The sequence below is a fragment of the Xyrauchen texanus genome, chromosome 16 (genome assembly GCF_025860055.1).
Source record: "Xyrauchen texanus isolate HMW12.3.18 chromosome 16, RBS_HiC_50CHRs, whole genome shotgun sequence".
NCBI lineage: Eukaryota > Metazoa > Chordata > Actinopteri > Cypriniformes > Catostomidae > Xyrauchen > Xyrauchen texanus.
This window is the reverse complement of record NC_068291.1, coordinates 40483902-40509434: the sequence shown is the minus strand read 5'-3', so window position 1 is coordinate 40509434 and position 25533 is coordinate 40483902. Positions and strand designations below refer to the sequence as shown.

Genomic DNA, 25533 nt, shown 5'->3' with positions numbered 1-25533 from the left:
TGAAGCTATGGCCTTTAAATATTTAATTCTGTCCTGTTTATGGGGAGAGGGGAATGTGATTTACATACTCCTGACAGGCTGAATTGTTGTGGAGACCTCATCAAGCGCAAAAGAGTCTTGCTCGCTTTCTCAATGTCATTTTCTATTCATTCATGCCACAAAACCTCTACAGAGTGGCTTTGTATTACAGTAAGTTAACATACATGACTGCATTAAATACAGGAATAAACTCCACATGTGTGGACTTGGGAGTGGCTTGACAGCAGCTCAGCTCAACAGTAGCAAGTGTAGTTTTCCAGTAACAAGCTACTTTTTGACCAGAAGCAGTGAAACATTACAAAATGTAGTATTTTATCATGTGGTCTACCTATCATTATGAGGACTTTCCATAGTCATAATGATTTTTATACTGTACAAACTATATATATTCTATCCCCTAAACCTAACACAACCCCTAAACCTAATCATCACTGGAAACTTTCTGCATTTTTAAATTTTCAATAAAACATTGATTATTATGTTTTTTAAGCTATTTAAATTATGGGACACTAGAAATGTCCTCATAAACCACATTTATAGCATAATACCCTCAAAAATTGTCCTCGTAAACTACATAAACATGCCCACACACACACACACGCACACATTAATTACTTACATTTTCCTAGAATGTCTCTTTTTTTGGTCTTAAGTAACTTTGGGAAGTCCACTTAATTTTAGCCATTTGGTTTGTTTATCATTCCAATAATAATTTTTTTTTTTTCTTTTCATTGAAGTCATCACAAAATAGTATTTTACAGATGTCCCTGCAAAAATTGTTTGTCTTATTTTTCTTTTTTAGCAAAATACACATTAGTTAAATTCTGTTACTATGATTTATATTATAAATGATATATAATAAATAGTAGTACTGTAGAATCAAAACTATAATTTTTATATATGTAATAATAATACAATAAATACTACTTTGTTACCAAATAATTGAAATAAGGTAGGGGTTTTTTTCCATTTTATTTATTTATTTTGTTTCTATAAAACTGTATGTTAATGTTTAGAGCTGCACCATGATTGATGTCTTTAAATAAATTCTATAATCTGAAATAATTATATATATATATATATGTATATGTTAAAAACTTATATTATATAATTTTATGTAATATAATATATTACTGTATATAGTGCTATCAATCGATTATATTTTTTTAATCATGATTAATAGCAGAATGTTTTTGTAATTAATCGTGATTAATCGCAGATTATGAAAGTGCTGAAGTATGACACTAATACACCTCTTTTCCTGTCAAAATGCATTTACTTCCTCCATAGGAAAATAAAATAACATTATGCTTTATTAACATTTTCCAAACAAATCCTTCCACAGTATAAAGATAGAAATGTACCAAAATGGCACTAATACAAGTTATATAAAAAGTTTCCCAAAGTCTCATTATCTAGGTTCCCTATTAAGTTGCTTAATTTACTTAATTTATGTGAAAAATCTGAATATCGCAAGAACAAAGTGCAAATAAAGCCCCGTTTCCATCCTATGTGTTCAAAAGAACAAAACTGTCACATTTGAGGAAATTGTACAAATTAAAAAAATAAATAAAAATTAAAATATTACTGTCACTGAATCACTGCTGTGTGTTTGTGGTGTGTGCATCAGTGTAATGAGTCCGGGTGGACACATCACAAAGGTTCAGCCCTTCCAACAAGTGTTTATGCTGGTTTATGCTGTATTATTATTGTTAATTAATGTTAATTAGCAAGTCATTTCTGCAACATTGGTTGTGGTGCAATCTGAGCTTTTATAGTGGTGCTTTGATTCCTGTTTTTAGAATTTAAACATTGTGTTAGTCCATTGGCATTTACATAGCAACCTAGGCTATTAGAATAACCTATCCTGATAACCGGAACTTAAAACCCTGTGAGTACTAACACAGTATACTAACATGGGTTTTTTAGAGGACTGACCCATCCCTGTCTCCTCAGGCTCTCTGTATGGAGGTGCGGGGCAGACGGAAGGGTGTTTCCTCTGTGCTGAATCTCTGTCAGAAGCTGCTGGATGGACCTGAACACCAGAGCTCAGACACAGAGAGACAGTCGCTGCAACTACTGCAGGTCAATCTGGAGAGACGCTGGGAGGCCATCGTCATGCAGGTTCTACAGTGGCAGACCAGACTCAAACGCTCGCTGGGCAGAGAACAGGTCACATATGCTGTACACTACTACGTAATACACTGTACATATTATATATTTAAGCAGGTGGTGTCCGATTATTGCTGTAAGGAGACCTTGGCTACTTGCTGTTCCATAGTGGTGGTTGCTGGCAAAGCATACTTTAGACTAGTGTATCATATCAAACTGAATGCTAATTGTTGTTGCATTGTTAAACTAATTTTGTGTCAAGATGTCTTCACTTTTGGCAATTGATTAAAGATTGCATATGTTATTCTTCTCTAAGAAAGGTGTTTAATGGGCTGTTCCAACAGTTCTTACGCAATGAATAGACTAGAGAGTGCATGTGTCACAAGCTGTTTTAAAAAGTCCTTTTAATCTGAAAAGGCGTCTTTAAACACAGATGCTGAAAAACAGTGAGACGCAATCAAAAACGTCTGTCTAGCTCTTGTTTACATCAAATAAACTATATAAAAAGAAAGCAGATGGATGCTAAACCGTGTTCTGTTAAGACAATTTTAACCATAAAAACACTACTAATGTTATAGAACAGTATAGCTGAATAGAACAGTGCTATAAGAATTTTCTAGAACAGAATAGAATAGGTCATATACCATTTTTACTGCAGTATAAAAAGACTTCTCAATCTTAAAATGGAACCTTTAACTAGTCTCTTATTGTATGTGTGGGACCGTTACATTGTGCCTTAAATAAGTGAGTAGGACGAGGGCTAGACTTTGCCTTTTGTCATGTAGATGTTGTGCATTCCTGCATGGCCGCGGCAGTGCTCTTGGGAGGCTGCAAACTGCACACAGATCAGCCTCGCAACCTGTTTGTGAATGTCCACTCACACGGGTAAGACAAATTACTCGACCCTCTCGCAGCCTGACCTTGCGGCGCTGAAGTGCAATTTCACTTTTTGTGTGCGGAACAGAGGAAAAGAAAAATAATAGGTAGAGAATAGGTAGAGTTTGTTTTTGTAAATACAATACACTTCATGAAATGATAAAATAGCTGCCTGTTGAATGCTTCCGGAGGCTTTGATCACAACCAGTGTTAGGAGTATGATAATTATTTTTTCTGTCCTAAATCTTTCATTTGTTTTTAGGAGGATTTTTTATTTCTTTTTTGTCTGGATATCATGAATTCAATTCCAAGGTCAGTGAAAGGGATGATGGTTTTTAAGTTCCTGCTCTCAATGTAGTGGGTAAACACTGATTAAAATTAACTGAGGACTTTCAATATTAAACTGTAAAGTAATTACTGTATTAGTATTTGGAAACTTAAGCCATTCTCAATTTATGAATATCATTGCATAAGGAAACACAATTTTACATTTTCAGATTCCACTTGGTTTGATATTGTGGTGATGCAACACAATTCATACATTTTAAAGTGTGGCCTAAGAGCTCCACTTTTTTGACAATGGACTCCATTTAGCCATACTGTACCGTCTTGTTTAAATTTCTACAAAATGGCAAAACTAATGACTTTTGTAATAGCATAGCTGGCATTTATAATTAGTCTATCTGATTAAAATGTTATGTGGTGCAATTGGGGTACAAAAGCTAGCTGAGGCAGCCTAATTAAATTATTTTTATTTGATTAAACTGATTGATTGTTCTCACAGTCGAGGGTTTTATCATGCGCTGGCGATGCAAGCCTTTGAATTAGTATTTCGCTCATCAGCAGAAAGAGCATAAACAAAAATCTAATAAAAATTCATTATATTGGATATATGACATTCAAAGCAAGTGTTAGATTTGCCAGTTTATTAGATTAATGAGATAAAAAGGATAACATAAATAGACCCTTCCTGCATTAACAAGAAGCAAAGCAATTTGTGTAATTATGTGTTGTACAGATTGGCCATACTGTATCTAAACAAAAACTTCTGTGTCAAAGCTTAAAAGGATAGTTCAACCATAATTTAAGGAAATTTGTATTTTCATTATTGGGTAAACTACCCCTTTCATTTTGCATTTGATCTAATTACAAACCTTCGGAAAGGCCAGCTGTGATCAGAACTGTTGGTAGAACTCTTTTGTGCCATCTCTGACAAAATTTGTCCCTTACAGGTCCCAGGAAACCTCATTGAGCCTTCACTCATGGACCTCCATGGCCTGACAGAAGACTCATGGGAGTGGGATGAGATGGACATGACCATCAGCAATTTGGAGTCACAGGATTGTGAAGATAAGCAAAGCCCTGAATCGGAGATGCACCTTTATTCCCCAAAAGAGCCTTTGAGACATTCTGAGTCAAGGCCAAATGACACACATTGCAGAACAATCCTGGGCACTGCGGAGACGAATGCTACATCTTCCCATGTTTATCAGGTGTATGGCCTGCATAAAGTTGAACTCTACCAGCAACCCCAATATAACCATAAATCATCTTCAGCCAAAGCCCAGCAGCCACTATTGAAGAGTCTGAGCATGGATTCCTCGTTCTCCTCACCTGAATCTCTGCCTGATATCCTTGGAGAACTCTTGAAGGGGAAACAGGCGCTGCTATCAGAGTCGGCTAGGAGATCAGAGAGCGAAAGTGGGATAGTCAGCGAAGGAGACACAGAAACTATTGGTAACTCTGATATCTGTTTGCTGTTCCAAAGTGAAGATCCAAAGGTCTGTGTTACTCTCACTCCACCCACCCAAGAAGATTCACTAAATGGAGACAGAGTCTCCGATGAGGATATAGATAGGGTTTTGGAACGTGCCAAAAAGTGTGCAGAATATGGAGACAGTCTCACAATTGGGAAAAGAGATCAACAATGGCATATGTTGAAAAAAGAGAGAGTGGAGGGTTGGGAAAGCAAAAAAAAACACCGCAAGGAACCAGTGGAGATCCTCATCAATGGCCATGGCCCGAGCCTTGAAGTTTACTGCAAAAACCATCGCACGGGAGATGATGATAAGTTAACCACAAACAAAATTCTCCAAAAGGAGTTCACACAACTATCCCAAGGGTCTTCCCTTGACTCCCTTTATGCAGTAGGAGAGTTATTTCCATCAAGCAAAGAGACACTAACTCGTAGCACTTCCCTGGAAAGCTGGCTTACTCCATCTAAGAGCGCAGAGGATGCAGGTAGTAAGGAAAGTCTAAGAAGCTTTGGATCGGCTGTGGAGCCCACAGGCGAGCTCAGCAGAAGAACTCTGGATCTGCTCAAACGCCTTGAAGACATCCAAAGCCCTCTTGCCCTTAAGATGACGCGTAGCGTTTCTGACGTAACACTCCAGAGCAGCTCACTGTGGCGTGGGTCACGCTCGGCTGGCGCTCCCTCATCCATTAACGAGAGCTCTGCAGCCTCTCTAACAGAGCTGAGCAGCACTGAAGACTCATCGGTGGCATCGGAAGACCTGGCTGTACAAATGAACCGCTGCATGGAATCCAATGCATCGTTCAGAAAGCATTGTCGTAGCCAGCAACAAAACGAAGAGGCTGATGCTAGCATCAGTATGGTCGTCAATATTTCTTGCACCTCGGCATGCACCGACGATGAGGAGGACAGCGATCTTCTCTCGAGCTCTACTCTGACTCTCACCGAAGAAGAGCTTGGTATTAAAGATGATGAATCTAGCGTAACATCAGAGGAAGAGTACATTGAAGGTTCCTTTGCTCTTGGAATGGACTATATGAAGGGCGAATTTCAGAGTTGGATAAAGCCCAGATCTCAGTGTAGAGAGAAAAATGAGGCAGATCTTGTGGATGAATTGCAGTGTGGCACCTTGTCAAGAGAAATCCTGTCACCCATTAAGACCGCCAACGATCAGCATTTTCTATGCCATTCTGCACTGAAGCTCTTGGAAGTGAACACTAATGCTAAAAACGAGAGCTTTACGCAAAAAGAGGTGGAAGGCAAACTTCGAGACGCCACCAGAAGCCATATCAGTCGCTTTGTTGACGATATGGAGAATGGTAATGTCGAGAGCGCTCCCATCAAAGGAAATAATGAAGATGACGAGCTGCTTAGGGAAGATGGAAGTCTGCTTTTTAGGACCGGGGAGTCATTTAAAGGGTGTTACATGATGGATGCTGTAAATGCTGTCAAAAGCGGTATGTTAACCATCACCTCTCCGTCCTCATGCGAACAGCTCAGCTTAAACTCTGTAGAGTCGTCACTGGAGGGACAACTGAAAGGTGAGCTTCCCTGTCACAGTTCTCGCCGTCCATCTCCCTCCATCTCACCTGTGGAGGAGTGCTCGGAGTTAGCCGCACACGCTCACAGCCGAGAGAAGCAACTCGCTTCCTTTCTAAATGATGTCCATGAGAACCATCAAGAAAGCTCTTCAGATACCTGTAGTCACCATGTTTTCATTTCTGAAGATGTCAAGAGCGAAAATGTCCATAATTTTGTCATGGAGATCATTGATATGGCATCTGTGGCCCTGAAAACCAAAGAGGCACAGACAGACCAGCCCACGGAGGTTTCTAGCCCAACACCTGTGTCTCAGATCAGAGAAAAGGTCCTTGAGCACTCCCATCGGCTTATCAACCTTCGCAAGGGAGACTTCTACTCCTATCTGTCGCTTTCTTCGCACGACAGCGACTGTGGAGAGGTCAGCACCTGCACAGAGGACAAGAGCAGCACCCCGATCCTGTTCAGTACGCCAGATATGCGTGACGAAGAGCCGCTCTTTGAGGCCTGCACCGAGGAAGTGTACCTAGGCCCTCCTCTCTGTTACAGCATGTCCGTTAGCAAACGGACCATGAGACAAGGCACCTTCGGTATCCCGAGCCCAACACCTCCATCGGCCAGTGATGAATACCAAAAATCAGATGGTATTTCTCAAGCAGGTGTAGCTGGTAGCCAGCCAGAGTGCCATAATGAGGCGGCTTATCTTAATCCTTTACCATGTGAAACCCCGATAGATACTGTTGAATGTTTTGCAGATACTAAAGTGCTTGAATCCAATATTTCCCCTGTAATGACTAAGATAAGAGTCTCTTGCTCCACTACAAATCCTTTAAAGGAGGAAGGCACCCTTTATATTAATCCTAAAATTAACTGTCCACTGATAAGGAAGACTGATAGCGATGAAAAGGCCCCTGCTTCACAGTTGATGAGACACAAGAATGTCGGAAAAGGGCGCAGCTCTCTTCAGGAAGCCAAGTCGACTCATAAACAGGTGTGTTTTTCTGACATAACACCAAACTCTATCTGCTTGTAATGAGAGCGGTGTGCGTTTCTTCTGAATTCATCTCATTGACTAAATATTTAAGAGGGGATTTTTATTCATTCTCTCACCCCTCCTCTCTGTTTTTCCCCTGAAGGGCTAATAGAAGAAGGATTTGCAGGCATAGATTTAAAATTTTAAGGTCTACAGAACAGAATAATCATAATCAGTCAGATTATATTATGATTCATAAGCAAGAATGCAGCGAGGATCATTACTTAATTTCATGACTGAATTAGCATGTATTTGTGTTCTTTTTAAGTAGTTTCCTATTTCATATGCAAACTTCTCTCTGCTTGGTTCCAGCTTTGTCTGCAAATCCCACATTTGACCTTATATTTGGCAAATTAAGTTCCTACTTTTCAGCGAATCATTGACACAGAAAACACAGCATTAATGGTTTTAGTCATCGGTTTAATTTAAATGGTTTTACTTGTAAGGGTGTATTGATTTAATTAAAATAGCTAGATATATTTTACTCTGTCTATCTGTCTGTATATCTTTCTGAATTCTGACTGTCTCTCAGTTTTCAATTTCATTGTAGTATGCTTTATTGGCATGACAAACAACTGTACATTTGTAATGCCAAATAATTTTCATCTTAGATGTGTACAATATAGTATTTAGATAAATTAATTTATAAATAGTGTAAAGAAGTAATATTAAGTAAAATTACAATAGTGGAAATGGAGTTTAACAATACAATAGACCTTTTCACACACTGTGATGACGCATTTATGCCTTATTTTGCAGCGTAAATTTTGCAAATATTTTTAGAATATACATTTTTTTTAATATTGAGTGTAAATTTATAACATTATGCTTTGTGTTATATTATCTTGGAATTAGTTTTAAAAATCTAATTACCACAGCTGGGAGGGTTTTTTTATTAGAGCTGCTGAGAGAGTGTCATTAAATTTGGCATCTTCTCGCATTTTACTGTCTTAATCCACTGCTCTCTATTTTTTCCTCTTCTGTAAATTCATTCAAATGTAAGAGTGGATATTTTCTTTTGGTGTTGGAGCAAATGAGCAAGTGAAACTAATATTTGCTGTGATCTCCCATTCGCTCCCATTCAACGCTGTCAAAGTTTACCCTGTAAACGTTTACTTCCGCATTCCAAAACCCAAAGTGTGAAAAAGGTCTATTAAAGGTTTATGTGTGTTATTTTTTCAATGTTAAAATATCCCAGCTTAATATGTAGAGTCTACTATAAGTAAGCCATTCGTAGGTGATTAAAGGTAGTTTGAGTATCCAGACCAAGCCGACACAGCAAATGAGGTTCAATCAATGGCATGAATTTGGGGTGGGACTCTCTGTTTTCCGACCAATGGCAGATGGAGAGCGCATTCAAGAAATCTGTTTGAAAACAAGTAATATTTTAGCATTTTTGTTGGTGACACTAGTTGTGCAGAAATACGCACTTTCGAAACTTTCAAAGAAAATGAGTCCAGCCAGGTCTCTTAAGCAACCAAATTGGCCGGTTGCTAGGGAGGGTAGAGTCACATGGGGTAACCTCCTTGTGGTCACGATTAGAGGTTCTCGCTCTCAATGGGGCATGTGGTAAGTTGTGCATGGATCGCGGAGAGTAGCATGAATCTCCACATGCTGTGAGTATCCGCGGTGTCATGCACAACGAGCCACGTGATAAGATGCGCGGATTGACTGTCTCAGAAGTGGAGGCAACTGAGACTTGTCCTCCGCCACACGGATTGTGGTGAGTAACCGCACCACCATGAGGACCTGCTAAGTAGTGTAAATTGGGCATTTCAAATTGGGAGAAAAAGGGGATAAAAAAAAAACAATACATTTAACAAAAGGAGTAAATTATGGATAAAACTTTAATTGAACTTTTTCCTTATTCTCTATTCTGTCTCAGTTGGCAAGGTCAGAGAACGGCAGTGGTGTTGCAGTGGGCCGCAAGGCTCAAATCAGCGGTCCGCAAACAGATAGCTCATCTGCAGGAAGGAGTAGAGTCAGCAGCAGGCCTCAGGTCAAAGTATGTGCTATAAGACTCACTTCAACTCTCAACTGCTCCCTCCCGGTCTTTTCAACCATACCTCTGAAAAAAACGTCTGCAGGGTCTTTTCGAAGTGAAACGTTACATTGCAAACAACCCCATTTTCCACTGCGCTCCATACTGCGTGATTTAGTAGCACCGTGTTTTGAAATGAGTCTGTTTTGTGTTTTCCATTGTTTGTGGGTTGTGAAACTCAGCTTAAATCCATAAGGCTTGCATTGCGATGACACAAATTCCCAGTTTGGCATTATGGTTTAAATGATAAGACAATGTACTTTCTACAATAACGACTCCCTTACCAGTAAATTGGTTTGGAAGGCGTTCATTACGTAGCATGGTCTATATATCCAATGGGGTTGGCCTTCAAATTGTGTACTCATTTTTCTCAGTCTTTCTTTGTGACTGTCTCTTTCTCGGTCTCTGTTGTGCCCTCATCAGAGAAGGGCTAGAATAATGATCGTGTGTTAGTAGGCAATCATTTTTCTTGATGAAAAGCATATACAGCAGATAGAAAACGAAAAAAGTCCAGACTGCAAGAACATAGTGCACATTTTAATCTGACAAACTGAACTGAATTGGCAAGCACACAAAACTTGAGTTCCATAACATTAGAACAGTGATTCTCAACTGGTGGGTTGAAGTTTAAAAATGGGTTTGTTCTGATAATGGACAGCAGGGGGAAAACAAGGCTAAATGCAAATGCTTCTGAAGTAAATATATAGTATCTTGTTTCAAGGATGTTTATATGTATTTTTCTAGAAAACAAGGCAACAACTGACTAAGTATTTTTGCAGTGCAATAAAATGAAGCTAATATGCAAAGTTAGGATCAAACTGTTCAGTATTTTACTACAGCATACCAACAGATGTCAGATTGGACAGGGCATGACATGCCTTCATCCACTAAAACCATGCACAAAACTATGCAAGATATAAGAAAATATGACCCAGACTACAAAAGTTCTTAAATTCATAGATGCCATGATAATGGTATTACAATCCAAAGGAAAGGTCATGTTGAAGAATGTTAGTAGTTGGTGTGTTGCACGCTTTTAAGCAAACGCCCGAGGGTTTGGGGACACAGTAAACAGCAGAGAGAACAAACTATTTGTCTCTCAACCGCAGACACAATCATATCAGCCCTTCAACCATTCAAGTTCAGTACACAATGAAATGTACCGCAGCCTCAAATATGACACAGAGGGGACCAGGACCAAACAAGCAAAATATATATATATATATATATCACATCACACACACACACACACACACACACACACACACACACACACACACACACACACACACACACACACACACAAAAGATGTCAGTAGATGCAATTTATTTTAATTCAAGTCGTTTGCAGACTCTGCAGTGTAACTAACTCAATCTGTGTTTTCTTCTTCTTCTTCTAGAGATTTTCTGGAAGCCTATCTGCGCCTGTGTGTAAACCCTAACAGATCTAGTTAAAGCTATTTGAAGTCTTACACACCGCCATCTCTGCATGGTGACTTTGGGGTCTGAAATCTACGCCCTCTTGGATCTTAGTGCATGGGCCACTAGTCTGGCACTTTAGAGACCTCAATCCTTCATTCTCAGCACCCTCATCCTCTTCCTCCTTGCTGCTTTAAGATCTTTACCCACTGGTGACCTTATTGTGACCCACCACTCCAAGCTCCACCCTGGACCGAGCTACCTCACCAGTCTGCCACCATCCTTATCCAGTTTGACACTTAAGTTCACATGTATTCACATTAAAACCTCTTGTTATATCCATCATTACCTGCTAATACTATATCTGATCAGCCAGCTACCAATATCAAGCTGTTTGCAACCGTTAGGGTCAAAGCTGAGGTGCGTTACTTGAGGGTCGCCCCAACCAAGTTGTGGTTTTAGGAAATGATAATCAGTAATGTGGCCATAATCAGTCTAGAATGGCACGTGAGGTCATGATCGCCATATTTTAGGCTATAAACCAGGCTTCAAGGTTTTTTGGAAAACGACTGACGTAGCGCCACAATTTCTATGCAACATCACGGTTGTATAATGTTGCGTGGCATGTGATTTTTGGCAGTTTGATGCGATAAAGCTTTTTTTTTACTCTCTGAGAACATAGAAATGTATAAACGTAAAATTTTGTGCCTTGCAGTTATTACGTTTTGTTAAAAACACTGCTTTTCCCTGTTGTGTTTCCAGTCATTGGTGAGAAAGCAGATGTGTGGAAAAGGCTGATATTGACGAATGGGCATCTGTAAATATGTAAACTGTACGTTCAAACCCTGGTGTTTAATGATGTCATAATTACTTCATGTTTGTGTATGACTGTTTGTGTAATGTGATATGAATAAATAGCCAACTGTTAGACTGCATGGTGAATTATGTACAAGAAAACTTCCATAAATAAACCAAATTTAATGAATCCCAATCTGACCATGGCATTCAGTATCAATATTTTGCATCATCTTGTTGCAGTAAGGAAATGATACATTAATTATGACTTTTAGAGGGTGTCAACTTTAAAAAAAAAAACACCTTTTGGCACCATTTGGACAGTTTGCCAGACATCAACTTTGTTTTTTAAAGTCAACATGAAGTGAATCTGATTTGTAAAATTAGGAAATGCCTGTTTTTTTTATTTTTAGATATGTACCCATATGAAAATTCTTGGCCGATACTGATACCTATTCTAACACACATCTAACACATTATGATACCAATATTTTGCCACTAATTAACCTCATTATGCTTTAAAAAATGTATGAAGTGGTACAACCTTTATTTGAATGTTTTCACAATAAATAATTTTCATTGAATATGGATGAGATAACATAGCGTACCACCTTTAAAGTAGACCCCGAGCATTTAAAGCAGATGTTAGCCAGTTATTTTCATGGCTAATATGCTGTTTACAGGAAGTCTTGATGGATTTGAAGATTGCGTGATGGGTCCTCAGAGATTCAGATATATACAGTGGCATCCGAACTGCTGGAACTCTTCGACAGCCAATCAAGCGCTCCCCTGATTGCTGCTTCGTGGCCTGATGATAAGCTCTCTGCTATAATCGTCCATCGGCTCCTGCAGGAGATGCGTGTTTGTTGATGATGAGTGCACTTGCACCGGAACGAAATCAGTCTGTGAGAATGAAATGCTGAGAAAGCATGCTTCTGGTTTCTTATGAAATTGAGGATAGTGTGTTTTGGGTGCAAGTAATATCACTGGCTTCTTCATTACTGTTCATTAGTGAATCTCACAAAACTTGTTAAGAATACAGTATGTCTGAAGAAAAGCTCCGAGTTCAGAACAAGTTCAAGGGATAGTTCACCCAAAAATGAAAATGCTCTCATCATTTACACTCATGCCATTCCAGATGTGTATGACTTTCTTTTTTTCTGCTGAACACAAACAGAGATTTTTATAAGAATGTCTCAGCTCTGTTGTTCCTTACAATATGAGTAAATAGTAACCAGACCTTTGGAGCTCCAAAAATTACATAAAGGAAACATAAAAGTAGTCTATATAACTCCAGTGGTTTAATTAATGTCGTCTGAAGCGATATGATAGGTGTGTGTAAGAAATAGATCAATATTTAAGTCCTTTTTTACCATAAATCTTTACTTTCACTTTCAAAATGTGAAAGTGAAAATGGAGATTTATAGTAAAAATATTCTTCCTAAAATCTTTGTTTGTGTTCAGCAGAAAAATGTAAGTCATACACATCTGGGATGGCAAGCGGTTGAGTAAATGATGAAGGAATTTTCATTTTTGAGTGAACCCTTGAACTTGTATTGATCCCGGAGCATTCCCTCAATATTGATCTGTTGACATTTTGAAAGTGAAAAATCCCTGTTGAGTAACCATGGTTCCACAAAATGTTAACATTATACATGTTAAGAGGATTTGAATGTGATAAAATCGCATTCAAACCATATCTGTGTAAAGTTATTACCAATATTTACATTTATGCATTTGGCATACGCTTTTTATCCAAAGTGACTTACAGTGACTTATTACAGGGACAATCCCCCCGGAGCAACCTGGAGTTAAGTGTCTTGCTCAAGGACACAATGGTGGTGGCTGTGGGGATCGAACCAGTGACCTTCTGATTACAAGTTATGTGCTTTAGACCACTACGCCACCACCACTCCGTATTTCAACTTTACAATATACAATGTAACAATGTTAAACCCTGTAAACTGGTAAATGCTGTAATGCTCGTAAATCCCTGATTTTATCATGCAAAACAAAAAATGTATAACGCATACATCTTGTGTATTTTAACGTTTATGGAGTGGCCCCATTTACTTCCATTGTAGTGCTTTACTGGAACTGCAATTTGAATTATTATTTTGTGGTAATCAACATCATGCCTACAATGCAGTTTGTTGATTTTAACTTGTATTGAACCCGGAATATTCCTTTAAGATTTTTTGACATTATTTTCATGACGGTAAAGACGGTTAATATATGTATCATACAACAGTATAGACAGACAGACAGATAGATAATAATAACGTTATACCGAAAATTGCTTTACAGGAATGAAAATTGGGGAAAATAATGTCTCAATACAAAAAATATTAATGGTCCTTAAAATAGGATACAATATCTTTATGCTATTTTTTTTAAAATTGTTTTGTTTTTGTTTTGGTTTGGTTTGGTTTGGTTTGGCTTAGTTTTGACAAAATGTTACCTGGACATATTTTCAAAATACACTTATAGTCTCATGATTGACATTTTTTCATACTGTACAGAGACAAAATTTCTTCAAAATAACCCAGGATAACATTCCTGGTTGTCCCTCAATGCTGACCGCCCTGATTATGTGAAGTCAAGTCAAGTCAAGTCAAGTGTTTTTTATTGTCGTTCAACCATATACAGTTAGTACAGTTCACAGTGAGACGAGACAACGTTCCTCCAGGACCATGGTGCTACATAAAAACAACATAGGACAAACACAGAACCACATGAGACTACACAACTAAATAACATACCTAAATAAAGTGCACGTGTAAACGTGTGCAAAAAGTACGGGACAGTACAATAAATTACTAAATATTAACAGGACAATGGGCACAGTGAGAAACTGCAAAAAGATGACAGTTTCTAAAAATTCCATATGTAAACATAACATAATATGAGATAGTGTTCTATGCACATAGCAGTTATTGGGGTAGCATTTACATTTATGCATTTGGCAGAGGCTTTTATCCAAAGCGACTTACAGTGCACTTATGACAGGGACAATCCCCCCCGGAGCAACCTGGAGTTAAGTGCCTTGCTCAAGGACACAATGGTGGTGACTGTGGGGATCGAACCAGCAACCATCTGATTACTGGTTATGTGCTTTAGCCCACTACGCCACCACCACTCCAAAAGCAGCCAGGTATAAAGTGATAATAATTAAAGTGCAACTCTGGACACGTGTGTGTGTGTGTGTGTGTGTGTGTGTGTGTGTGTGTGTGTGTGTGTGTGTGTGTGTGTGTGTGTGTGTGTGTGTGTGTCAGTCCAGTCTGACACGCATGCATACATAACTCATCATGTACTGAAAAGATGGCACAACATCTAGGAAAACGTTATCTAATTACAATTAGGAGGACATAATGACAGATTTTGAATTCCACATTGGCCTCTTTTAGTGTCTGGTGTGATCATTTGTAATGCTCACTTATACTGATCCACTGTGAAGAAGTAAATAAATGAAAATCTCCAATAAAGCAAACCGCACAAATACAATGAAAAACAGACAAATAAAAATGGTCTGACCTCTTTAATCTCATAATAAATATTCCCTTGTGTCCCGAATGAATGCTATGTATCCATATTACATCTGAGAGGGAAATCCGTGTTAATATTTAAAATAAGGTTTTGCCAGTGAAAGATGGCATTGATAAATTAGGATGGAAATGAATTCTTACATTGTCTTCAAAACATAGCATGGTGAACAAATTATTCCCCTTTTCGCAATTAACAGGACATTTTTGTATGAAATGGAAATGGCTTTAAAGGTAATAAAGGTCATGTGTATCCAACCATGGTGGCTTTGCAATTACAGCCAGTCACAATGTTGATTTGGAGACTTTGCTCAGACAGAGATGGAAAAATGAATAAGTTGAAGTCTCTTTGTTGAAAAGATCGCTGTTGATTACATGACATTATGTGACAAAAAAGACAACTTGTGGGCGATTTTTTCCACTTGAGTTCAAATGGGATAATAACATGAGTGTGACCTTCAAAATGTCAAAGATGCCTTTTTAGTTAAGTGGACACAAACAGAAAACTTTACGCTTTAACTATTCTGCTTTTGATCTAAACTGTATAAAACTTGCTATGTTTGGCATTCGCAAAGATGCACATACTGAAGTGTTCAAACAATCAGTTTAACTAATCATCCCTTTTGTCCTTTCTCCCTGTTTTTTTTGTTTTTTTTTTCAATGCAAACATGTTCGAATCACATCCGCTCTGATGTCACGAGTAGCGCTGAGCTGCAGTCTGAATGCTGTAAGGATGGTTTGATGTAAAGACACAATATTAAAGGTGGCATGTCACCGTAACACAGAGTTATACATCAAGAGACACTTGACAGAATGTCTATACAGCACTAGCTTTTGTGTTTCAAAGTAATAATGATCTTTGAAAGACAGTGTGAAAAAAGCATCAAATGCTTTGGAACTCAAGCTTAGAGGATGCTCAGATCTATGCTGCCAATGTCAAGCCATGTTTACATTATTATTTTATAATATGACAGTTTCATTATAGTAAGTCTTGTAACTGGACAATATATAGTAATAATACAACAACATGTGATGTTACATTAAACTGGTTGTATTACAGTATGTTTACATACAGTACAATGTCACAGATTGCAGCAGATCTTTCACATATTTATTGCATGAACAGTTTTATAAGAGGCGATGATCTGGTGCTATTTTGTTTTTGTCTGGCTCTTTTAAGTTATTAAAAAGTAATACATTAAAATGCAATTCATACAGACAGAGAATACACTTCTTCAATGCTACTTTCAGTTTCTGAATAAACATTCATTTATATTTATTAATTTATTCTTGAGCAAATAAAATTCTTGAGCAAATATTTTTCCTAAAAATGAATGTCCACGTATGTGGACAGCTGGACTAAGTTGTCACATTTTAAATAACACAAAAAAACTTTCATTTGATGAAAGTTTTTTCATCAAATTGTTTACGTTTCCAGGTGTTTTTGAGATGTAACAGACATTACAGCTGATTTTCTGTAAAGCTGAATAAATAATTTGTATTCAAAGTAATGTTCAGCATCATCCAATCACTGTCAACCATGTTAAAATAAAATGTAGCATTATACAATTCAGAATCTATGCGCTGATTATCATTGTCCCATGTCTGCCAAACATGTTTAGTGGTCCAAACATCGTCTGCAGCCTGAAACTGAACTTTTGGTCGGATTTTAGGATTAAATGCACTTAGCTGCATAAAGAGCAATATGATGCACCCTTGCTCCCTATTTAGTGAATGACTTAACCTCCAGAGTGCTTCTGTCTGCACTGGTCTCAGAGTAGTTCGAAAAGCACCTTATTTTCATCCTAACTCCATATAAAGCCTCTGAAACCAACATTATTCAGCTTTTGGATGAACACATTTATTCTCAATGTGAAAATGTACAGTAAATATATATGAATGCATTTACTAATGTTAATGAATACAACCGAATTGCACAGAGATAACATAATAAACCAAAATGTAAATTTAAATGAAGCGAAATGACCCACAGATCTGTTAATGTTAAAAGTTATTTAAAATAACTAACATGCTTTTTCTACTTTTGAGGGAATAACATTCTAAAATCCTTGTATGTAGACATCATGTTTATCAGCGCGCTCACGCGGGCCAAACCCCCCCCCACCCCCCCAATGTTTTAAAGCAGCATATCAAACGAAACAAGACACTACTTTTTACAACCAAACAGGTTTCAATGAAAAGACTTTTGTTGGTGCTGCGTCCTTAGGAACATTTCAAGGACACCGACGGCACGTGTCACGTGACTCGGTGTGGCAGATGTTAACCCTTTAATTGACAGTCTAGAGTTTTGTGAACCGTATTTAGTCGATTTTATTCATTTAAATTATGCGTTGTTTACATTTATTAATCTGTTAAAGCTCATGAAGGGTTGGGGAGTAGTGGAATACATGTAACGGGATTACGTATTTATATACAAAATATTATTAACTGTATTCCACTACAGTTACAATTTAAATAATTAGTATTTAGAATACAGTTACATTCAAAAAGTATTTTTATAACTGAAGAGCTTACTTTGCATTTTATTGTCATTTGTTTAATTTATTATTTAGTCCTTTCAGATGGAAAACATTTATCCATATAAATAATAAAAAGTGATACAAAGTGCATTTGAACAGCGGTGAAAACACTTTCTTATGATGTGTTACATTCATACGTGCAGACAGAGAAGTACGATTGAAGTAAGTTTGAAGCAGAAGAAATAAAAATAAACCTTGGATAAATTGTCAGCTTTATGCTAAGCTAAAATGCTATTTCTAGCCATTTTACACTCATGTTATCAGACATGATCATATTTGTTTATCAAGAAAATTTTGATTATAATTTCTTTTTGTCTATTAAGACCTTTGATATTAGGGCAAAAATCATATTCTTGATAATAATTTTTTCATTTTTTTCCTGTAAAAATATAAAAAAATCCTTAAAACAAGATTAATTTGAATTATCTTGTTTCAGAAACAACACTGCATAAGATATTTCGGTTTTTCAGATAATATATTTTTAACATGTGTATTTTGTCTTACTGTACTGGCAGAGTTTTATAGTCAAAACAAGTGAAAATATCTACCAGTGCTGAAGAAGTAATCCAAAGTATTTAGATTACATTACTGACCTTGAGTAATCTAACAGAATACGTTACAACTGACATTTTACAGCATGCATTCTGTAATCTGTAGTGAAATACATTTCAAAGGTAACCCTCCCAACCCTGAGCTCATGTATTATTTGAGCTGTAAAGTTGCTTAAATAATACTTTTTACGATCATTTTAGGGTTTATGGCGTTCTGTCAGCATGGTAACAAAACTGTACAATTGTATATAGCTTTAGACAGAAAAGGTTAGGAAGCGATTTTGTCACACTAAAATCATATTAACACTCATTTACATATTGTGGCTATATTTTGGAAATAATTATTATTATAAGGTTTATAGATTGGCCCCATTGACTTCCATTGTAAGTACCTCACTGTAACCCAGATTGTTTATTTTTTTTAAAGAAAAGGAGGGACGAGTCAAAACAAATTTTTTGTGGTAATCAACCTTTTGCCACAAATCCTGTCGATTGAGCTTAACTTGTATTGAACCCAGACTTTTTCTTTAATACTGGGCAATACAACTAAAAGTGATGTTATATGAGGCAGATTCTCTGCATTACAGAAACACCATTAGAATCTCTGTTACATTTTCATTGCCATAGTCTACAGATGATCTTAAAAACATATTTTTGGGCCAAAGAAATGTGTAATATGGAATCATGATATGTCGCAGACAGCAGCAGTAACAGGTTTAGAGAGGGTGTGAGAAATGTGCGAATGACACAGGTGTTGCCCCCATTAAAACACTCCACAATGTGCTGAGTTTGTTCATGTTATTTGTGGGGTGAGTAATTGGATTCCAGACGTGTCATCAAAGCATATTAGAAAACAATCTAATGTGAAATCACATGGCGGGCGAAAAGGCCACACGGCACTTACCATCAAGAATAAACAAAATCCATGATGTCATTTTCCTTTGGCCTCTCCAATCAATCATTTCCATGCTGATTTTCCCCTTCATAATGCTTTGTCTGTAATTTCTCACAGAAGTTAATTCTTCATTTTCTCTTGAGCTGTAATTCTTTTCTGCAAACATAGGGAAGCAATCTTTCATTATTAATTACAGGTTTGGAGGTGTAAGAGACATTTTTACCATAGCCTTTAACCCTTGCTTTTTTAATGCGATCTGTTTCATCCATCAGTGTTGGGGAGAGAGTCAAATAGAATTTATTTCTGACAAGTCCGGGATTAAAGTATAACATTTCGGTTGCATTTGCTTCCACCCACGTATAATCAAGACACACGCACATAGTATGTTGATAATAGTAGATAATATCATAGCAAAGCACAACCCATGATGAATAATACAGCTAAGAGATTCAAATTATCATATTAATTATAATAATATTATGATTATATATAATGATCTAAAAGGAATATTCCGTGTTCAATACAACTTAGGCTCAATTGATAACATTTGTGGCATGTTGATGATTATCACAAAAACTATTTTTTAAGAAAAAAAGCAAACATCTGGGTTATAGTAAGTCCCTTACAATGGAAGTGAATGGGGCCAATCTGTAAATGCGGTCTCTGCTGCCATTTTGATTGGGCAAGGCCCTACAAGTATAAACTAAAACTTCGTAAAAAACGTAAGATGTAAACAGTAGTTTTGCAACTATTAATTGAACAAATTTTATTCTTAGCAAATTTAAGCTTATTTATGTAAATAACACACATTTATATATAAAAAATATATATTACATTTGCCAGGAATCCCTTTTTGAATGTATTGCTCATGTTGCAGATTCTGTCATTTACCACAGTCGTTATTTTTTATTTGTTCCAAGCAAAAATTTTATTTACAGAAATGCACTTACAATTGAAATCCATGAGGCAAGAAATTACATTGTGATAAACGTGAAAATCGACAAGAGCCACAAGACTTTAACATTGTATTTGCATGAAATTGATGCGATAAAATCACTTACTAAGCTTGTATGTGGAAATACTTAGGGCAAGCCCAATACTTGCCACATAGACTTCCATTGTGAGTGTATTATTGTAAACGCAATGTGTTTCTACAAACTGAGGCACAAGTCAAAATTATTGTCTGTGGTGATTGATGACATTTCAAATCACAGTTCCAGGGAAGCAAATGTAATTTTATTTTAGATTTTACCATTTTTAATAAATGCAAAACTTAAAGTTTTCAAGCTATGCAATTGGCACATTAAAATAGCTAATCAGAGGTACTTTAATTAAGAAGCAGCATTAGTAATCACCTCTCCATAAGAAAGAAAGTAATATTCATCATACATTGTTATCATCTTATCATTTAAGAAGGCAGAGGGAAAAAAATGTAATTCACAGTTACAGCTCCAATTATCCTCTTTTGATAGGAGCGCTGCCGATGACCTCATGATTGACAGAATTATCACATAATAGGACAAACTCATTTTACAGCATAGAAACACCGGTCACGTTCTGATAAGCCAAACCACCAGCAACCAGTCATCAAACCTCAAACCTCAACTGCAAAATACCATTGACTTCATTTAACACGGGCCTTGTACTGATTGTTATCGCAGGTGTCGGAGAGGATGATATTCAGGAAACAGGAGAAAAAGGAGGTGGGTCCATTTGAGTCTCTGCTATCGTTTTTTTAGCCAGCAGGGGAGAGATTTTTCTTTTGAGGCCAAACAGAGAGTGTGAGATGGAGAAAGTTTGGACAAACAGCAGGACCGATTGCGCCAATCACAGTTTATCCTGCTTCACATTAGGCTGACTTGTCAACATGTGGTTTGGAGAAGAATGCCATTGACTAACACCCCGTCTCTGTGAGTGAAGCCCACCGCTGGTTTCCAGAATAATCCACTGACCCTCAGTGAGCAAATAATGTGCTGTTGAAAGCTAGTGTCAGACCAGCCACTAGTATTGTTTGAGGAAATGGATTTTATGGGGTAGGTTTGTTCTCATATGTGTCTTATGAAATGTTAGAGATGAAACTGTTGCAAAAAAGCAATTGCTAAATCATACTATGTATTTTGTTTTCACAGGTATAGCAACTTTTTGGATATCTACAACTTAATGACAAGTGCAAATTTATTTTCTGAGTTGTCACCAGGATTTTCCGAGATAATCCCGATCATCTGTCCTGGTAGAATTTCATTCCATTTCAGGATGCAACAATTTTAACAGTTTCCTGATGCTTTCGCACATCTGAGCACTTGTTTTAATGCACACCATGCAAGAAGAAAAAACTGAACAAACGTGCTCGCTTAAATTGCTCTCTCATATGAAACATCAGAAAGTCTGTTTTCATTTTAGTGTATCAGTTCGTTCACACAGTTCATGTATGGGAAACCCTCCTAAACCTTGCTGTCCACCTCATATAAAACATTGGAAAGTTCGATTAATTTTAGTGAATCAGTTTGTTCGGATGATTCATGTACATACATTGTTTTAAAGGACTGCTTCCTAGGCACTGGGTTTCGGCTTATTTGCCCGTGATGATGCATTCATAGGGTGGAGTGCAAGCCAACTGAATTGCGTGATGGTATAGGGTTTCAAGGCCACCGCACCTGGGTTGAGCTCCCATAGCATCAGCTACTGACAAGGCGTCGAAGTTATCAACTTGAAAGAAAAGCTGTAGTTAAGCCATATTATTAAGTGTGGTGAACTAGGCTACTTTTAACTACTTTAACTAAAAGGGTAGCATTAACTCAGTGACAGAATAGGTAAATATGTTAAACTTTGTTGATGCTATTGTTTGAATGAATTATATGCGGTTTTGCAGTAATTTGCATTACAAAAAATAAACAGTAATATTTTTATTTTTATTTTATCATGAATATAATCTTTAAACTAAGTAAGAGTTAAGGGTCAGTGTTTAAACATATATTTTGTATGAACTGTAAGATTAATGACCAATGTCTATAAAGTCCATCCTAGAATAACTGCAGAAGTTCACATAGATACAATTGTCCTTGTTAATTGGCTGATGAAGGCTTTTGTTGGCAATTGATAGTCTATGTATTCCATTTCAAGAGCGTAGTCCATCAATAGACCGAGATGATGCAGGCAGAAATCATTGAGGTGTATCGCAGTTCAACCTGGCCGGTAATTTCGGTGAGGTTCGGTTGGGTCCATCCTAAATCCAAGGTTCAGACAATGGCATATGAAATATCCCATGTCTTATGGTTGGAGTTGGCATCAGTTCATCCTCTGAAGTCCATCATAATAGACTGAATTGATGTTTGGCTGGCAGCGGCTGCATTTAGTCATCATCATTCAGCGACACGTAGCAGTAGAGTCCAACACGAAGCAGGAATGGTGCTGGATCCAGCCGGTTCTGGTGTCCTCAGGATAGGAGTCCCGAGGTTGAGACAGGGAAACAAATAAAATAATATAAGCAAAGATGCTCATGATCAATGTTTCTGGTTTCTGGTTCCGGCAGACTAAACTAAAGCAGCCTAATTGTGGGTTGGAGGATAAATTAGGTGTATGCCTGGCTAAATAGATGAGTCTTTAGTCTGGACTTAAATTGAAGGAGCGTGTCTGCATCTCGAACAGTGTTAGGGAGACTATTCTATAGTTTAGGACCAAATATCAAAAGGATCTACCTTCTTTTGTGGATTTTGATATTCTAGGAATTATTAACAGGCCAGAAACTTTATAGGGAATGTGGCAACCCTTGTGTTGACATTTTTCCTGTCGAAAAAAGAAGTTGTGGTGGAACATACTGTATCGAAAGGACTTGTCCTTTTTTATTTTTAAAACCAAAAGCCATTCATTTACATCACAGCCGTGGACTATAATTTGATAATTGCTATTGCTAGTTGTTGCAGATGATATTAGGGGGAAGGACATTCTCATTTTAGAAAGAATTTTATTGGACAAAACGTAATAACGTTCACATTTAGGGCTCTATTATTGTGAGTGCACAAAGCATAGCGCTATCCGCTTCGACCATGCACAACGTCTTATCCAATTTTAGTGAGAGCGCTAATTCTAAATGCAATTCAAATGGCCATGGGTGGGAGTGTTTGCGCTACTGTGGGTGTAGGCGCACAAACTGTGGATGTATTGTATGTAAATGAAGTGGCGCAAAGCGCAATTTTTCCTGAGAAACATGTCATTGCGCTAAGATATTTTAATACCACCGCTAAACTCAGCGCAAAGTTTAAATTCAGTTCCTGATTTGCAGTTTTGTGATTTCACAAGCAGGTGGTAATAAAGTTATTGTCCAAATTCTGAAAGTACAGAACATTCAATCGCTGTTGAAAAAATTATGAGAGTTGTGTTAAGCTTTCTAGATGTCATGGTTAATTTTTTCATTTATTATTATTATTTTTATTGTTATGTTTATATGTATTATTATTCTTGTATATTTACAATTGTAAATATTATTTTATTTTAACTAGTAATTTTTAAGTCACTGCAAAAGGGGAAAAGTTGGAAAAAGTTCAAACAAAAACTTTTTTACTCTTCATTATTTTTTATTTTATTTTCATTCATCTGAAGTGTAACTTGACATTAGAAATATTTTCGGTAAAAATGTTTCCTGTTTAAATAAATTAATAACAATTTTCAAAATCGACCAGTAGAAGTGAAGTGTGTGCCAATACAATCACTGTTAATACTAGCCATGATTTGTGTCTGTCGATGAAAATTATTAATAATAATTACATAATTTAATGGAGTGTACATCCAAATTCTGACGAGAATCACATTTCCCATGCGTATAAAAAGAGCATGTCGCTGTCGTAGAAATATTCCTGACATTCATCAAGGATGCAGTTAATCCACAAAAGAATGTAACTTTCTTAAAAATTCTTCTACTTCATTGCAAACAGTCCATTTACACACTTTAATGTCTTGTCTTTGTTTAAATCATGTGTTTGAGGGAATGGAATATATAATAGGGTGCAGATGTACCACTGACTTGGCACTTATGAGTTAAGGCATTGCCATGCTCTTAATGCTTGCACTCTTAAAACAGGGCCCTTTGAGAGAAAGATGATTTGTTAATATTTTTGGTACATATTTCTAAAAGACAAAGGCTGTAAATGTGTAGATCTGCTAAAAGTTTATTTTGTCATCTTTTAGAAGTACATTAGTTTATACAGTAAATGACCTCAAAGCTAACGGATATGCACTTAATGCCACAAAACTTCCAGAAATCCACAAACACTTCCAACTTTGGCCACTGGGGGCAGTAATTAAACTTTCGGTAAGCACAGACCAATTTCAGCAGCAAAAGTTTCGACATTCTGTCACAGAATTTACTCCAACGTCAGTCTGGAAAAAGACCCTAGTAGTCTCACCAGTTTCAAAAGAGATCTCAACAATGTCTCACACTGTGTTCAGTGAACTTCACTTTCATGAATTCTGAAAGAGCAAATGTTAAGTCCAAATGATTACAAATTGTGACTATAAACTTTTAATTTCTTTGTAGCAAGTTTACTTTGCATATAATCCTAATTGTCTTTTAACAACGCTCTTTGCTCCTGGAAGAGGACTATAATATCAATTGCCAAAGCTTTTCTCGAGAGAACGCGCACCACCCACGCAGCTCTGTGATGTGGGAGGCTAACGCTGCCCCGGATCTGTCTCATGTAGTTTAGCAAAGCACTGTAGACAAATAAATGCAATACAGACCACTGCAAATACCCAGGGAAGTAAACAGAAGAAAGTGTTAATCTAATTGTATTAGGAGCTGCAGTGTCGGTTTCAACCTTCCAGTGCAATCTATTTGATTCTATCACGGAGAAGATAACCCTCTGTGCTGTCTTGTTTGTTAAGGCTGTTTTATTAGAGAGCTGTCCAAGGTGAAGCACTAAGTGCATCTTTATTGGTATTTAATCATGTCTGTTGATAATCTAAGGGAGTATTTTTCAATGCAAAGGAGAGAGGGAATTAAATGTTCTCTCTTTAAATCTGTACACAATTATGTTCCTTGTTATGAAAAATATCATAAATGATAACTCTTTAATGGAATACTTTTCTAGAAAATAATCTGATTAAATGTGAGCAAAAAGAGACATATGGTTAGCTTAAAAGGTTCACCCAAAAGACTCACACACACACACACACACTGTATATGTACACAGATGAGCCAGAACATTATGACCACCAGCCTAATATGTGGTTGGTCCTTTGCCTGTTGCCAAAACAGCACCAACCCACGAGGCATGGACTCTACAATACCCCTGAAGGTGTCCTGTGGTATCTGGCACCAAAACATTAGCAGCAGATCCTTCAAGTCCTGTAAGTTGCAAGGTGGAGCCACTGTGGGTCGGACTTGTTGGTCCAGCACATCTCAC

The 25533-nt window shown here is 37.2% G+C and overlaps 1 protein-coding gene across 1 annotated transcript in view; it reads left to right on the top strand.

Moving 5' to 3' along the window:
• akap6 (A kinase (PRKA) anchor protein 6) overlaps positions 1–11802 on the top strand; it is a 210068-nt gene extending 198266 nt beyond the window's left edge. Inside the window, exons 12-15 of the mRNA XM_052146055.1 lie at positions 1996–2211; positions 4260–7310; positions 9238–9357; positions 10794–11802. Of these exons, the coding sequence (XP_052002015.1) occupies positions 1996–2211; positions 4260–7310; positions 9238–9357; positions 10794–10835 (3429 nt within the window). The 3' untranslated portion in view covers positions 10836–11802. The remainder of the gene's footprint in view (positions 1–1995; positions 2212–4259; positions 7311–9237; positions 9358–10793) is intronic.
• The last annotated feature ends 13731 nt before the right edge of the window (positions 11803–25533 follow it).